This window comes from Quercus robur, chromosome 6 (genome assembly GCF_932294415.1).
Source record: "Quercus robur chromosome 6, dhQueRobu3.1, whole genome shotgun sequence".
Lineage (NCBI taxonomy): Eukaryota > Viridiplantae > Streptophyta > Magnoliopsida > Fagales > Fagaceae > Quercus > Quercus robur.
The window spans coordinates 49,854,510-49,871,870 of NC_065539.1; the positions used below are offsets into that span (position 1 = coordinate 49,854,510).

General features: G+C 36.2%; 2 protein-coding genes across 5 annotated transcripts; both read right to left on the reverse strand.

Annotated features, from left to right (window-relative positions):
• Positions 1-1,109: 1,109 nt before the first annotated feature.
• LOC126689288 (pentatricopeptide repeat-containing protein At5g19020, mitochondrial) lies at positions 1,110-3,994 on the reverse strand. Its single transcript, XM_050384432.1, has one exon. It carries the CDS (start codon positions 3,785-3,787, stop codon positions 1,676-1,678), a length of 2,112 nt encoding a protein of 703 aa, XP_050240389.1. The 5' UTR covers positions 3,788-3,994; the 3' UTR covers positions 1,110-1,675.
• Positions 3,995-5,506: 1,512 nt separating this feature from the next.
• Positions 5,507-13,330, reverse strand: LOC126689289 (uncharacterized protein At5g19025). Of its 4 annotated transcripts, none has more exons than XR_007644455.1 (3): positions 12,522-13,330; positions 11,713-11,847; positions 5,507-5,849 (listed from the first exon to the last, which is right to left on the reverse strand). XR_007644455.1 is itself a non-coding variant. In XM_050384433.1 (3 exons), exons 1-2 carry the CDS (start codon positions 13,217-13,219, stop codon positions 11,787-11,789), a joined length of 759 nt encoding a protein of 252 aa, XP_050240390.1. In that variant the 5' UTR covers positions 13,220-13,330; the 3' UTR covers positions 5,507-5,849; positions 11,783-11,786. The 4 variants fall into 4 exon arrangements, 2 of the variants coding, with proteins under 2 accessions (XP_050240390.1, XP_050240391.1); XR_007644454.1 differs by having other exon boundaries at positions 11,734-11,847; positions 12,522-13,329; XM_050384433.1 differs by having other exon boundaries at positions 11,783-11,847.
• Positions 13,331-17,361: the final 4,031 nt, after the last annotated feature.

Below are 17,361 nucleotides of genomic sequence, written 5' to 3' on the forward strand. Positions count from 1 at the left end.
AGTGAAGGTTTATAAAATTGTATGCAAATGGATTAGTTAATATAATTCACTTGTGTTTTGCAGGCTGACTAAAGAGGAAAATTATTGAATATTCTGAGAGGGAAAATTATTAGGTATTCTCGAAGTACCATAAATACGTACTCCCTGCTCTCACATGATGGTGGGTTCTACTATGAATTTAATTATTGGAATCCACCATTTATGTGAGAGGAGGGAGTACACAATAATTTCCCTTATGAGTGTACTATAAATGTATACTCCCCCTCTCACATAAATTGTGAATCTCACCATAAATTTAATTAATGAAACCCACAGTTATGTGAGAATGAGGAATATGCATTTATGATACTTCGAGAGTACTTAATAATTACCCAACTAAAGAAACACATTTATGCGTTTTCTAGTTAAGCATTCAGTTCCTATTTGGGAATGTCAACAGAACAAAATTTCTTTATTGAACTTGAACTTTTCAATCTACACCAATTAAAGATTGAAGAGGGAAAGCAGATAACAATTGTGCACGCCAAAAATAAAGGAATTTAATACAAATCTCTTTCTTTGTCTTTTGGGGAATTTAGCACAAATCTCAAAATGGATTTCTTAACATTTTTAACAAGTTATAAAATTTTCAAACATACTTGGAAACTCTTTTTCAGTTTATTTGCACAACAGTCTTATTTTCTAATTCCGGATTCGTAAGGGGCAACCCAAACTTAGCTGATATGATAAATGGAAATAAGTTGGATGAATATATTTTATATTTTCTAGTTTTGATGAAATAAGAAAACACTCAATAATTTAAGGATAGATAAGCTCACTACCAAAGTAAACCCAAAGGGATACAAATAACACCACCCAAAGGAATTTAACTGAGGATATAGAACTATTTTGGCTTACAATTCTATAGGATACAGATTAGCACCACCCAAGAGATATAGAAACTGATACTCGCCACCTAAAGGAATTCACCCAAGGGATAAGAGATAATTTAGAAGAAATCCATCTTTTGAAAAACACAAGGTTTTTTAATTTTGAAAATACATTTTTTTTTTATTTGATTTAGCCAAAGGCTTAAATTGAGCTTGGAATAGCCCCCAAGCATAGGAAAATGAAATAATAATAAATACATTCACTTAATCTGACCAAAGTCAGATATGACTCTTAGGAACTTAGAAACACAATAAATTACTTGTTGGCCTAGGAGAAATAAAACATAAAGTCTAATTCATCCTAGTAGACACTAAATAAAGACAAATTGACTTAATTAATAATAAAAAAAGTTTTAAAATAATGGGCTATTATTCTGATCTTCAAGAAAAGCTTTTTGGACCGGATTGTCATCAGATTGGCCTTGCTGGATCTTGGGACACTTCGGTTGGAACTTGGGACACTCTGGTGTCAAGAGGAACAAAACCTAATGGCTGAATGTTAGGAAACAAATATTAAATACTCTTTGACTTCTTGGAGAAAATGACTTCAAATATCTTCTGAATTGTTGGGCAAATAATGGCTTTATTTGCTGGGCTTGAAAATCAATATGGTCGGGCTTAAGAAATTGATTGGATTGGGCTATAGGCTTATTCGGATACTCTTCATGCCACCATGTTTGTAACTGCCACTTTACTCCCGTGTCATTTTCAATTTGACCAAACTGTATTCAAACCCCATCATGTTGTCATACAACACCACTGCACCCTGGTGATTTCTTCATTCTCTGAATTTGCATTGCTCTCCTTACCGAAAATGCATCCTCCCACCTACCAGCATCTGCATATATGTTGGATAGAAGAACTCTACCAGCCCCGTGAGATGGTTCCAACCTTGCCAAACTCTCTGCAGCTCTCTCTCCTATGTCCACATTCCCATGAGTTCTACAAGCTGCCAATAATGTGCCCCATATCACAATATCTGCCTTCATAGGCATGCCTCTTATTAAATCTTCAGCTTCTTCTAACTGCCCAGCTCTGCCCAGGAGATCAATCATACAACCATAATGCTTGATGTTTGGTTCTATGTTATACACATTCTTCATTATCTTTAAATATCTCTTCCCTAGCTCCACCAATCCAGCATGGCAACATGCACTTAGGACTCCAATGAATGTGATTGAATTAAGCTTGATATGACGGCTTTGCAAGTCGGAAAATATTTCAAGAGACAAATCGGCATGTCCATGCATGGCCAACCCACATATAATTGCGTTCCATGGGGAGACAGTAGAGGCATTTTCTCGGATTTGATAGAACACTCTCAAGGCAGTATTGATGTTCCCACATTTGGCATACATGTCAATGATAGCTGCACTTAAATTGTCATTAAGAGGGATGGAGTTATTACACACATATTCATGGGCCCATTTTCCTTCTTTCAATGTCCCTAAAGTCGCGATTGCAGAGAAAACACTCACCATAGTAATTTCATTCGGTTGGATGCCACAAGCTATCATCCCATGGAAGAGTTCTAGAGCCATATTAGGTTGCTCACTCTGTGTATAACCAGAAATCATGGCACTCCAAGATAAAACATCTCTTTCTGACATCTCATTGAATATCTGCCTTGCGTCATCAATCATCTCATTTCTTACAAATCCTGCAATGAGGGCATTCCAAGATGCAATATGACCCTTGATTCCCACTTCAAATTGCAAACGAGCTAGTGTCATTCTGCCACAAGCGGCATAAAAATGAATGATTGTTGCCTGTATAAAATCATAACAGTCAAAACCTGTCTTTACAGTTATACCATGAAACTGCTGACCCTCATCCAATGCCATTGATTGGCCACATGCTGAAAACAAATCAACAATCATAATATCATTGGGTCCCACTCCAGTACATAACATTGCACGATACACTGTAAAAGCTTCAGCTAACCATTCTACTTGCACGTAGCAATTGATCATTGTACCCCACGACACCACATCTTTTGAAGGAATCCTCTCAAACAACTCTATAGCCATATCAACAAGCCCTGCTTTTGAATACCCATTTAACATTACATTCCACGAGACTATATTCCTCTCAGGCATCTCCTCAAACAACCTTCTCGCCTCCAATACTCTCAAACAAAGACAATACATGTGCAACAAATTCGTTGAAATAAGAACCAATCCCTCAAGTTGCAGCTTAATCACCAACCCGTGAAGCATCCAGCAATTCCAAATCCCACCTAAACGCGCACAAGCCGACATGACACTTGCCAGTGTAACCTCATTCGGGATCACTCCAGCAAGCCTCATATCCTTAAAAACCTCAACTGCCTCATACCAACAATCATTTTGGGCCAAACCCATTATCATAGTCGTGTACGAGACAAAACCTTTACCGGGCATTATATCAAACAATTGGCGAGCATTATCCAATTGCCTGATTCTTACATACCCAGCAACCATAATATTACAAGACACAGGATCCAACTTAGGACAAGAATCAAACAGCAACTGGGCATTACTGATAAACCCACATTTCGCATACATATTAATCAAACTGTTTAAGATAAAAGTGTTGGAATGAAGCCCAGATTTCAAGGCCAAGCAATGGATTTGTTGGCCTTGAGAGATGGCCAAAAGGGATGAGCAAGATTTGAGTGCAGAAACTAAGGAGAGCTCGTAATTCGAGCTGTAGTGAGTGGCTTTGGTTGTGGTATTGAAGAAGAGACGAAGATGGTGATGTGGGTCTGATTGTTGGGAAAGCTGAGGAGGAGGTTTGGAGGAAATGGTGGAGACCCATTTGAGAATTGCGATTGGAAATGGAAAAGGGAATGATTTGGGTCTCAGAGAAATGATCATGAGACGAGATCATGAGACCAGTTGCAGCTTGCAAGCAAAATGAGTTTTCAAAAAGGAATACAAATTTTGGAGGGAAAGATTTGATTATCCCTTTTATACTTTCATTTGTGTTTTTTAAGTTTAAGATTTTTAATTTTTTTTTAATTATTTTGAATAATTCCTGTGGAACCTCACTGTGAGTGTCAACATGGAACGAAAATGCTACTAATTTTGCTTAAAAAATAATTTGGGTAAAGGTAAGAGTCGTTTTGATAATAATAATAATAATACACTAGGAAATTGTGTTTGATCAAATAAACTTCAAAATAAGGTAGCTCAAACACACTACACTAAATGATGTGGTAACGGCCAATGGCCTCGTAACCAAGTGGCACCCAGGTTCCTTTGTAATCTATTACTTGAGGGTTCTATCCCCCGCACTTACCAAGCAAAATAAAAAATTATGTGGTAATGACTCTACTTCTACCCATCACATAGCTACATTGTTTTGTATTTTATAACAAAATAGTAAAAATTTATGGAGTAATCCAATATGTAAATAATCAAGTGTGTACTAACTTGCAATTCAAACTTCAAATTGCATCAATGTGAGTCTTGGCAATTGGCAATCACTTTTTTTAATTTACAAATTAAATTTTTTATATGCAAGAAAATATAAAATCATGAGTAGGAATAGCAATGGATCAAGGGAGCCAGATCATAGATGTCCTGTCCCTGTTCCATCCCTTCTTCATGATAGGAGCAGGATAAGAGACGAAGGCATTTTGCAATCCCTAATTAGGTGACTTTGTCACTTATGAGATAAAGATAAAAGAGAAAAAGAATAGGCAACAATAAATTAGAGAGAGAAATAGACCCGTATGTTTAGGAAATACGGTAAGGTAAGCAAAACTTATCTCCATCCTATCCCCTCTTTAGACATAAAAAATTTGCACGAGATAGAACATATAAGGATGGGTTGAGCATGGCAAAATTGTTGCCATCCCCTAGCGTCATGCATCACAATATTTACTAACTATGTTTTGAATTACCATTTTGTTTGAACGGAGAAGTCTCTAGATTTTAAATAAAAAGCTTGGGACGAAATCTATATTCTTCTAGAATAAACAAAAGAGAGGATTTATGTAGGAGAGGAATAAAGAATAAGGTTAGGATCTGCGTCCTCACTCCTCATTCCAATCCAATCTAGCCAAAAACTTATGAGAGAAGGTAAATTCGTCATATAGCAACTCATAGACATTTTTCTTTTTCTTTTTTTGGTTGATGCAATTATTTCTTGAATTATGGAATGAATCATCTCCATCTCCATATTTGTAACTCTCCTCTGGAGGATTTGAACTTTTTTATTTTCTGTGACATTTCGGAGGTCTACACAACGATTTTGCTGAGGATGCTGAATGCTTCTCAGGTTGGAACAATGATATCTCTCTCCCTCTCTTTTCTCCCAGCTCTTTAGTTCCTTTAGGTTAAGGCCTCAACTTTCCCAGAAATCAAAATCTTGTTTACTTTGATGAATTCACCCTCTTCTAGACTCATTCAATTACACAATGTACACATATTTAAGCTTGCATTCCTGAAATTGTTGATTGCTCTTTAACATTTTTACAGACCAGGAATGCAGAATCATCTTCGCAATCAGCCCAATCTGTTATTGAACATTCATATACAAAAGGCAGCCAATTGTTTGAAACTTGAAGCCGTATTGATTTAACAACTAAGTACGGAACAACTACAGTAATTTATTTAAAGCTGAGATAAATATCCATTTAGCATGTCATATGTTTATTGGCATATGATTTTGTGTATCCTTCCTTAAATGAGTGTAATATCCAAGGTAATGCAGATACAGGGAAGGTTGTTTCAGTTCAGACATATAGAAGTACTATCAGATTATAGGATTGAAAAAATTGTTTTAATAATGAGATTAATCTTTGAGAAAGATCATAGAAAGTCTGAGAGGTGACAGGAGGAGAAAGGTAAATATATAAGTAGGCCCTGATGATGCATCAGAAACAATCAGCGATGATCTCCTCCCCCATTAACTGCCACATTGGCCAGAGCTCTGCAAGACCAACAAAAAAACAATACATTATATCATATAACAAGATGAAAAATTTCATATTCAAGGTAGTAATCAAAATATTTGTCCCACAAGTCACAGTAGCATATAATATGTCCCACAGTAGCATATAATTGTAACATATATCACAAAATGGTCAATAAATTATGGTACAGGGAAGGGAACAATCAAGGGGAACCAAGTTTTATGCCAACAGAATATTCACAAATCATTATAGCCTGCCCAGTTGTCTAATCCAGTCCATCTTCAGGGTTTAATTTGACTAACATAATATAATCCAAGAGTCCTGCAACTTAATACTATTTTCCGACTCTTCTACAAAAAGAAGTCAAGTTTGAATTCCATCTCAGCTTTGTTGCAAGCAAAAAATGACTCATAATATTAAAAAGCAAAAGTTGTCCTGAACAGAAAACATCACTAACAAATGAGTAATTTTCCAGGGAACTAATTGATTCCTCTTGATAGGCAACTGTGACTCAAGCAAACCCATGACCTCCAGACCTTGTACCAAAGACCACTGGTGTAGAGAACTACTAATTAACAACCAAAATGAAAGCAAATCCCAGCAATATGGCACAAATATTTAGCAGTCAGAGTTCTATATTAAAATTGAACTTACAAAGTGAGGAAGGGAATGGCAAAGGGCATCATCCATTTTTATTAATCAACTGAATACTATCCAAAAGCAATTTTAATTTTAATCTTAAAAAACATGGCAAAGATCTTACATAATGAAGATCGGGTGTTCATGGTTTGGATCACATTGGATTTGGATTACTTTCTACCCAACCCAACCCAACCCAACCCAATTATTATGGGTAAACCCCAACCCACCCAATTACCCAATTATCAAAATTACCAAAATGCCCATAAAGTGAAAAACTCAAATCTCACGGCTCCACCTCTTATCCTTCTCTGGTTCAAAAAGTGAGGTTGGAAAATTTCATCAAATCTCAAAAAAAAAAAAATATATATATATATATATTTTGCCACCATCCACTAAATAAAATAATCCAAAATCCAATAAATTTAAACCCCTCTGCTCATTTTTTGCAATCCCATATCTTCCCTCCGCGTTTAATTGCTAAGAAAATGCAGGAAAAACAAAACTCTAATTTTCTCAGCAACCAAACACTCCCCAAGAAATAGGAAAAAAAAAAAAAAACACATTCACAACCCAGACAACTTTATATATATTTAACTGAAACTGCTTTCTCTCACTCTGCGTACACAAAGCAAAATGGCCGAGTCAGTGAAACGACACTCTCGAAAAAATGGCCACAGAGTTGGAAGAGAAGTTCATAGAAGAAGAACTTGGGTACCCGATTCGACTCTCGGAGCAAGTTCGGGCCACGGTGGACGAAGCCAATTGGTTCAAACTTGAGTGTTCTGAAGTGGGCAAACAAGTGGACCGGGTCTCCCAGATGCTCTGAACCATGACCCGGTTTGCTTCCACGACACATTTTCTTTACGACCGTCCGATTCGGCAAGTGACTGCCAAGGTGTCTAAGAACCTAGAGCGTGCCCTAACCCTAGTCCGGAAGTGCAAGCGCCGGAGAGTTCTGCGACGCGTCGTAACAATCGTGAGCGCCGCCACCACTGCCAACCACTGTGTCCTGCGCCTACATAGCCGAGCCATGGCGACTCTTGTCAATCATTGACTCCGCCATTGTTGAGAGAGTGAAGCAAGAGTTTGGGGTTTCTCTGGGTTGGTTTGCTTAGGTGGGTTTAGGAATCTGAATACATGACTGGAGGCTGAGAAGATGAAGGAAAATTTTAAAATTTGAAAACTTAGTGAAACTATTAGAGAGGCTGAAAGAGAAGTAGGGCTGGGTTTTTTATTTTTATTTTTATTTTGGATGGGAAGGGCTGATTGAATTTGGGTTAATTGTTTCTGGGTTAAATGGGTTTCAATGGGTTCTTAGTTAAAACCCAATAATTATTGGGTTTAATTGGGTTGATTCCCATTTAACCCAAATAATAATTGGGTGGGTTTGAGTTCAATTAGAGTGGGTGGGTTTGGGCTTATTTTGCCACCCCTAATATAAACTGAGTATCAAAATCTGAAATAAATACTAAAAAATTTAAAACACCTGTTTTTCTGAACTATTATTAGCGTAGGTTGGATTGGGTTATAATCAGATTGAAAATTTTGCCAACTGCCAACCCAGACTGACCAACCTAAACCATCAAATGGCACATTGAATGCACAACCCTAGAAATGAGGAAGGGGGTGGGGAAGGGCATTAGTTTCTTTCAGTTAACTGAAAACTGGCCAGACTTTTTTTCTTTTTCATTTTCTTTTTTCTTGAGAAAACAGACAATTTAATTTAAAAAGTAAAAAACATGGGTTAGAACCAAGAGCAAAGCTAAACAGACACAATCAAACCACTTAATCCAGTCAACAGGGTAATCGCAGGTTCTTTTCAGGATAAAAAATAAGATTAAACCATGTGTGAGGGCCATAATTGAGGCTTTTAGAAACTACATCCATCCTGAATGTGGAGACAATAAAAAATTTGGAGCGAAACTGCTCATAAGTTATTAGCTTTTCCTTCTGCCTATATATCACATTGCCTTTATAATGTGGCTGAGCCATAAAGATGAGCATAGCCTACTCTTTCGACAACAAAATCAAAACCTAAAGACATTTACACGCACTTTTGATCACATGATCAGAGTGCTAGGATATGAAATTACCACCAAGGACAGCAAATTCTCTACAATCTGCATATCCAACACCTATGAGGCATGTGCACACTATTAACATAGTGGCTAAGCACTGGGATACATTATGGTCGCAAATTCCCAACAATCTAAAGTTTTTGACAAGAACCAGCTCCATCTATAATTTGACCAAGTTGAACAGCAAATTTGAAGATTACATTAAAGCATTCTCCATTGCCCCCTTTAATTGAAATCCAAGTAATGCGAAGGACAAGATTTGACTCCCTATCAGCATATACCTTTTTTTTTATAAGTATCAAGTGCATAAGTATATGCTGTAAAATCATATTGCATAAAAGAAATAAAGCATGCTGGACAGTTTTATATACGTATCTGACATAACAATAAAATTACAAGCTATTGAGAGTTGCGTTGTCCATTACTTAGACAAGATATTAATGTTATAAAAATTGTATCAAAGAAGAATAGCAAGCACAATTGTGTATTGGTTCTGTAATAACAAAATGAGTCCAAAGGTACAGCAGCACAACAAGGCCACCAAACACTAAAGGTATGGAGTTTTAATTAAATTGGGAAGTTTAGGGGCTGTTTGGATTTGTTGTTTCCATCGCTCATAACTCTATTTCCATCACCCATAACTCAAAAAAGGTGGGACCCACAACTGAGAAGTTTGTTTGGTTTTTGTTTCCATCACTCAATTTTTCGATTTTTTAGTGATGAGTTATGGAAATTGAAAACACATTTTAGGTGTTTTCAGTTTCCAAAACTCAGTTTCCAATGGCAATTTCGTAATTCTTTAGCACAAATGGGTCCCACTGCCAGTGTCCCGTCCCATCCCTGCACAGCTCCAATGGGTCTTTTTGCCTTTACTCTCTATTTCTCTCTTCTCTATTTCCTTACTCTTCTCTCTAATCTCATTGTTTTTCTCTAATCTATCTCTTCTCATCTGTGGTGGCGTTCCAATGGTGGAGTTGGGTATTGATGTGTGGCATTTTGGTGGTGGAGTTGAATCGGTGGCTGGAGTTGAATCAATGGCTAGCGTTTCGGTGGTGGGTCTCCTCTATGGGTCTGTTTTAGTGGGGGTGGGTCTCGTCTATGGGTTTGGGTCGTGGGCGTGGGCCATGGGTTTGATTGTGGTGGTATCTGGTTTGAGATTTAAGAAGTGGGTATGATTGTAGTGGTCACTGGTGTGGGTTTGGTATTTGGTTTGAGATTTTAGAAGTGGATGTAATTATGGTGGTGTCTGTAAGTTTTGGTTTGGCCATGGGTTTGGGGTTTGGTGCGTTGGGTTGATTCGATGGTTGTTCAGGGGTTTGTACTAGCTGTGGGTTTCCGATGGGTTTGTGGTGGGTAGGCTAACAGCTTTGCTCTAATCAAGTTACAAGTATGGGGCCCACAAACAGTTGAAAAATTTGAGTGATGACAAGTTGAGTGATGGTGCCAAACGGGTGGGGTGTAGGAAGTTGGGGTATTTTAAGTGATGAGTGATGAGTGACAAGTGACGAAAATTGAGTGACAAGTGATGAGTGATGAAAAAAAAAAAAAAAACCAAATAGGCCCTTAGATACCTCAACCTTAGAAGGGAATTGAGATTTTGCTGCTTTCCTTTTTTTTCCTCCTATTCTTGGTGGGGAAGAACAATGTGGGGTGTTGGTAAAATGGAGAAAGTTCTGTCTCAATATAAAGAGAAACCCTAATAACTTCAAGATTGGCAAAGATTCAGACCAAGAAAATTAAGCATTTACTATTGCACCATAGAAAAAGACAAAGTTTTCATAAGGCTTAAAGGTGAATTTGATATAAACTAACAATGACAATTAGTTACTAAAACAATTTCAAAGGCCTTCATGCAATTTCAGTAAATTTAAGCTAGTAAGGAGGAAGTCATGGAAAGTAAATTTAACATTAGAGAATACACAAATTATATAATTTCACGTATCTCTAGCTGTATATCTTATAGCATTCTGTTCATAAAAATGGCACCCCCTCGCTCCTCCCCGTGTAAAAGCAAGGTGGTGGGTGACAGGTTCAAGACCCATATAACATGTGTGCAACTTACCAGTTAAAAAAAAAAAAAAAAAAAAATCCACCTGTGTTTTTCATAGCTACAAAATAATGTAGAAGTATCGGAATGATGAAGCTACTAATTCCAACAGCTATAAACAACCACTCTTAGAGATTTAAAAACATTTGCAAGATGCATGCAGGTTTTTCCCATAAACCTATAAACCAAAAAAAGATAAAAAGTTAAAGCTTCAAAGCAAATCAAGGGAGAACCAAGAAAGAAAAAAATAACATAAGTTCCTAAGTAGTGGTGATACATGAGCTCAAAAAAGACCAAAAGACTAAAGGTATCACAACAGAGAAGACACATCAGGAATTGAAGCAAATATTGACTTCGACAAAAAATACCACAAGACCAATGTCCAAGAGATGGCACTTAGACATAGAAGTGCCATTTATTGAAAGAACAATCTACAAAGTATTTATGCCTTGGAATACCATTGCTTTGACTTAAGCACATATTCACATGTCATACAAAGTATTAGAATATAACTATTGGATGACACATGCTACAAAGATACGTTGCAAAGAAGCAGATAATTTGAAATGGATCCCTTTAAAGACTAAATGCTTCAAAGTAAATAGTTATTATAAGACATTGAGAGGAGGTGGGAATTTTTTTTCTTTGGAAAGGCCATGTACCATCAAGGGTGGCTTTTTTCACATGGAGTGTGTGATTAGGTAAGACTTTTTTTTACTACAGATAACCTTAGGAAGTGAGATTAATCATTATGGTGTGGTGTTTAATGTGCAAAATTCATGGAGAGAGTGTGGCCCCTATCTTTTCCTCCATTGTAAGGTGGCTCAGGAATTGTGGTCCTTGATTTTCAGCTTGTTTTTTGTTTTCCCGGGTAATGCCTTCTTCTGTGTTGGAATTTTTATATTTTTAAAAGGGATGTTTTAATAAGAGAAGCAATGGGGAGATTAGGAACATTGTTCCTTTTGTATTTAATGAGGGTAAGAGCTGCACATAACGAAGGTATCCATGAACTTGAGAAAGCACACAGTAGAATAAGCATGAAAAGTGGATAACTCATAAAACTCAACTCACACCAAGTTCATCAAATATTGCTACAATAATTTTTACGATTACCCAAAATGCCAAATTACTGACCCATATCCTCATAATTTGGGAGATCACCATCAACAATGATGAACTTCACCTTTTTATCCTCTTTTCTTTCTTTTTACAGAAGTGGAGGTAGGCACCAGGGGTAACAACAAAGGCCTAACAGCAAAAAATCGGGTATAAGAAACCTCTCACATCATAAGAATTTAATTCAACTTTTGTCCACAAAATACTTAAGCAATACACTTTCATCTATAGATTCAATACTAATAAACCACACAAACAACTCAATTAAATGTTAAAAACAACAGGTATACACACAAACCTGGTAAAAATTAGACCATAGGCAGAAATTATTAGCTCATTACCTTGAGCATTTGTCTAACTGAACATTTCTACTCAAATTTCTATCAATTTCCCAAATACAAACAAATCCTTATTGCACTCTATTTTGAATAGATGCCATATTCATGATGCGAAATATTTCATGGAACACACAAAAATTTTCTTTAATAATAGTGTTTTCCGGTCGATAGGAGTGCATTTTGCCACCAAATGTTCCTCCTTTTTCCAAAACAGTACACTGACTAAACTTTAAAAAGTTTGAATTCTCTTCGATAAACTGAATTTAATCACAATTGGCTATAGGAATTGCTGATTCAACGACGCAAAAAACAACAGATCAAGCTTAATACAAGTTACACAAGGATGTAGTTAAGTTCTAGATCAATTCACAAATTGAACACACACAAAAAACCCTAATTAACGAAGAATCCAAATTGCAAATTCATTCAAATTTTCAAATTGAATCAAAATCGAATAAAGAAACTCACTTCTTATGGCGCCGCCCACGCTTAGGTCCCCATCCCTCGAGCTTGGCGACGGGACAGCCACACCGAGCACGGAAGAGCAAAACGGCGCGGCCATTAGGGGGAGCCATCTTTCTGAGCTCGGATCGGAGGCACTCGTAGTCGGGATTAGCCTCGGTGCCGCCTTTCCAAGGCAAGCGATCGATGAAATCTTTGGAAGATTTGGATTTGAGAGAGTCCTCAGTCTGCAACTGGAGATCAAACTCCAAGGCCTTTTTGAGTCCCTTGCAGGACGGGTTGCTGCAGCGGCGAGATCTGGCGCCGCAGCAGAAGTCGGCGAGGGTGGCGGAGAGGGCGAAGAAGAGGAGGAAGGAGAGGAAGTAAGGGAGGGAGAGAGGGAGAGAGAAGGAGAGGGAGAAGGAGAGGGAGTGGTGGGAGAGGAGGAGAGAGAGGGAGTTGAAGAGGTAGGAGAAGTAGGAGGAGAGGAGGAAGGAGCCGGAGAAGAGGACTAGGATCAGGATCAGGAGGTCGAGCGTGGCGGAGGGAGAGTGTTTGCAGAGGAGAGAATGGGTGTGGGGATGAGAAGAGCAGTGTTGGTTGTTGTTGTTGTTGTTGTTGTTAGGGTTTGGGGATTTTGGGGTTTTGAGGGAGGAGGAGGAAGAGGAGGAGGAGCGCATAGTGGTGGCGGTGGCGGCGGTGGTGGGGACGAGGAGGTGGCGCATGTTAGAGAGGGGAGGGAAATGGGGATTGGGAGGGAGGGAATGTTTATGTGTGTATGTATGTATTGGTTTGAAGGGAAAGAGTTTTGTGGAGGTGGAGGGTGGGGGGAAATGGGGGAGGAGGGAAATGGGGGGGTGCGTAGGTTAGCGAGGTGGGGGTGCGTAGGATTAGAGGGAGGTGGGGATGGTGGTGAGGAGGAAGCACGCGCCCTTGGGAGGGAGTGGGGGAGGTGTTTTATGTAAGAATATGAGTAATTAATTAATTAATTATACAATATTTTTAGAATTAATAACGTCGTATTCAATATGAATATACTATATTTTTTAAGAAAGAAAATTTGTCTAGATGTCATTATTTCAACACATGTGTGTGAATTTTTTTTTTTTTTTTTTTAAATCCTAAAAAAAAAAACACTCCTATAAAAACACTTGCGTGTGAATGTTATTTCAATAAGAAAACCTTTGTTTTAAATTATGGTAAGTTTTTTTTTGATATTCCGTGAGTCTAGGAAAATTATTAGGTATCAAGGTTCAAGGTTGAGATAAGTCTCATAAAAAAATAAAAAAAAAATAATAAAAAGGTTGAGGCAATTAGCATGCTTCTTTGTAGCTTCTATTTTCCTTTTTCTTTAATAAATAATTCTTTTCCTAAGAAAAAAATAAAATGTCTATCTAACGCCTCATTTATTGTAAAAAATATAATGAGATTTTGTTACGTCTTTAAAAGAACTAAATTTCAATATAAATCATGAAAGTTTACATCTTTGACAAATGATGGTTTTGTAATTTGAATTGAAATATTTTTTTAAAGTATATAATTTAATTCAAAATTTCTAAAACTGTAGGATTAGACTAGAAAACCATCTATAAAATAGTACGTATGAGTTTTAAAATCCAATTCACCGTATTATTTTATATCAATATTTTTTTTTCATTTATTAAGCTTTTTATGGGGGAGGAGTTTTGATGTGTAGAATTAGCAATATATTATTAATAAATTTCTAACTATTTTAACAACAACAACAACAAAAAAGTAAAATTACATAAAATGAAAGATTTTGTAATAATTGATAAGATTTGCTAGAAGATAATCTAAACAGAAAATTCTTAGGTATTCTCGGAGTATGGAGAAATTGTGCTCTCTCTTCTTACATTCATGGTGGACTCCACCATGAATTTAATGAGTAGACTCCATCATAAATGTGAGAGGAGGGAGCATTATTCTCCATACATAAGAATTACTCAATCTGGACAATTTATTGGTCAGCCTAAAAAAAAATAGTAATAATAAAAAAGAAAAAATGACAATGAGGTAGATTTGAATGGAATTTTGGGATTGATTATTATTACAAACAGAGAAAAAAAGAGTGTTATCTTTTTTCTTTTTGTTCGAATGTTATCCTTATTCATATTTGTGTTAATATATATATATATATATTTGTGTTCACTTTATGCGAACCTTCTATTGGATTTTTGGGGCAAGATTACAAATCATTACATTACGGATAATGATAGTTTTAATTTGATGTTTGCATTATGAAAATTGGTTTTTATGGTAGGTACGGCTTGTGCCTTGTTTGCTTGTTTTGTAAAGTCAATTATGCTGCTGCTATCTTGTTAGGTTATGCTAATTGCCAAAGGTGCAGTTACTTATTCACTAAACTTAATTCACAGAAGAGAAAAGCATCTTATATCTTAGGACATGGTCAAGGGTGTAGTTATTCACCCACTTCATTAACTCAATTACACAAAAGAGAAAAGCATATGGTTTGACTTAGGTTAACCAATCTTAATCTTAACACGTCTTGAATGAATCTCTTTTGAAAAATGAGATTTAAGCTTGATTTGGCTTAGGTTATTTGTTATGTTATCTACTAACTATATAATAAGAGTGAAGAAGCTTATCTATAGTAGTTTCATTTGGTCAAGTTCTGTCTTTTTGTTAAGTCGAAACGGTTTTTTGGCTAGAGATTTCAATTAATTAGAGAGAGAAAGAGGGGCAAAAAGAGTAGGAGAGAGATAATGAGAGCTCCACAACTCTAGGTTGAAATCAAAATATATTTCTTTAATGAAAAAATTACACTACAAGAAATATAAAATAGATAATTTTACTTAAAGAAAAGTGATATTTAACCTCCATTTGGGAAGTGCGTTTCCTAGCGGAAACGTTTTGTGCACTGTTCACGGGACCCACAAGTACTATATTCAGTAATTTTTTCTTTAAAATTGGGTTTCATGACACTATTCACACATTTAAAAATTATTTTGTTACAATGTTTTCAGTTCTGAATTTCAATTTTCAACAATAAGCGGTATCCAAACAAACCCGTAGAAAAGCTATAAATTCATTAAATTGGTAAACAAAAGAAGCTAAAGAAGAATTCAATGAACCCAATCCATGGCATGGACAACAAAAGCGTGAAATGCACGACTCCTAATGGATAAGACATTGAACTTTTGTATCAACACCACGTTACGTAGTGATTCACAATATTGACTCCCGATAGAAGTACATCTATGGCAACCAAATAGGATTGTGTTCGATATTTAGTGCACATATCACTTTTTGATAGAAAAATTAAAAAGTGATAAAAGAAAATTGTCAATTTTTTCAAATTTTCATAAAAAATTTATCTAAAATGAATGGTTATTGTATACATTAATCATAATCCTTAAAAATATAATTTTTACTATTCAACTCAAAAATAAATTTAAAAAATTTCATATTTTCAATATCCGACTACTAAATAAAAAAAATGGTACCAAATAATAATAATAATAACAATAATAATAATGATAATGATGATGAAAAGGGTAAAGGACCGAAAATCTATATCTTACATAGTATATTGATACATTGAATCAAGACAGATCCTTAAGGCCCTGTTTGGATTTTTTTTTAATTTTTTAATTTTTTTTTTATCACTCATCACTCCTCACTCAATTTTCGTCACTCATCACTCATCACTTAAAATACCCCAACTCCCTACACGAAGTCTGTTTGGCACCATCATTGACTTGTCATCACTCAATATTTGTTAACTATTTGTGAGCCTCACACACTGACCCAAAGAAGACTTTTCTCTCCTCTTTTTCTTTTTTCTCTGGAACAGCTGTGGCGAGGGAGGTCGAGCTCATGAAATCGTGAAGCAACGACGGTGAGGGAGAGCGTGGCAGCCACAGAGGATGTTTGTGGGTTTGTGAAATCGTGAAGTAGCAGTAGCTATGGAGTCAGACCCATGGTGAACATGTTTGTGGGTTTGTGTTTTTGTGTTAGTGTGTATGATCTAACTCATGTGTTTATGGGTTTGATTTTTTGGGTTTGAGAAATTGGTACCCACGTGTTTTTTTTTTTTTATAAAGTATATTTGGTGTTTCTGTGAAGAAGAAAGGAAAGAAAAAGAATGAAGAAGAAGAAAAAAGGGCTGTTGGAGTGAGCCTATGAAGAAGAAAGAAAGAAAGAAAGAAAAAGAAAGAAGAAGAAAAAGGTGCGCGTGGTGTGACTTTGCACTGACAGTGGGTCCCATGTATGTGGATTTAATTATGAAAATGAGATTGAAAACTGAGTTTTGGAAACTGAAAACATCTCACATGTGTTTTTAGTTTCCGTAACTCATCACTTAAAAATCAGAGAATTGAGTGATGGAAACAAAATCCAAACGGACTTCTCAGCCATGGGTCCCAACATTTTTGAGTTATGAGTTATGGAAACAACAAATCCAAACAGCCCCTAAACTTTCCTTTCTAAGCTTATTACACTTAACACAAAAATAGAAACAATAAAGTAAAAATGCAAGTCAAGTTCATGTATAAATCATATTTCACTACGCACAACATAAACAGAGTACTTTGAAGTTTAGTATATAACTAGATGTTTGAATTTAATTGAGAAATGTATTTAAGTTTTAGATTATTAATAAAGTCATGTATATTGGCTGACCTTACACGTTACATGTTTTTCACCCTTTTCATATTTTTTTTTCTAAATTCAATAGTAGTTATGACAAGGGAAGAGAGGTAATGCGCAAAATAGCTGTGCAAAAGAATTGTATATAGTTAGTTAGACAACGTTTGAAACAATAAAGGAAACTAGCATCTCGAGTTTTAGAAACTCGAGATCCATATTAGAACTCGAGTCCAACAGA

Bases quoted from the DNA above. Each gene is read 5' to 3' on its own strand.
- LOC126689288 (XM_050384432.1), bottom strand. From the start codon at position 3,787: ATGATCATTTCTCTGAGACCCAAATCATTCCCTTTTCCATTTCCAATC.
- LOC126689289 (XM_050384433.1), bottom strand. From the start codon at position 13,219: ATGCGCCACCTCCTCGTCCCCACCACCGCCGCCACCGCCACCACTATG. The intron at 11,848-12,521 runs GTGAGTTTCTTT...TTTTGCTGTTAG, and splicing joins CGTGGGCGGCGCCATAAGAA to GCCTTTGTTGTTACCCCTGG.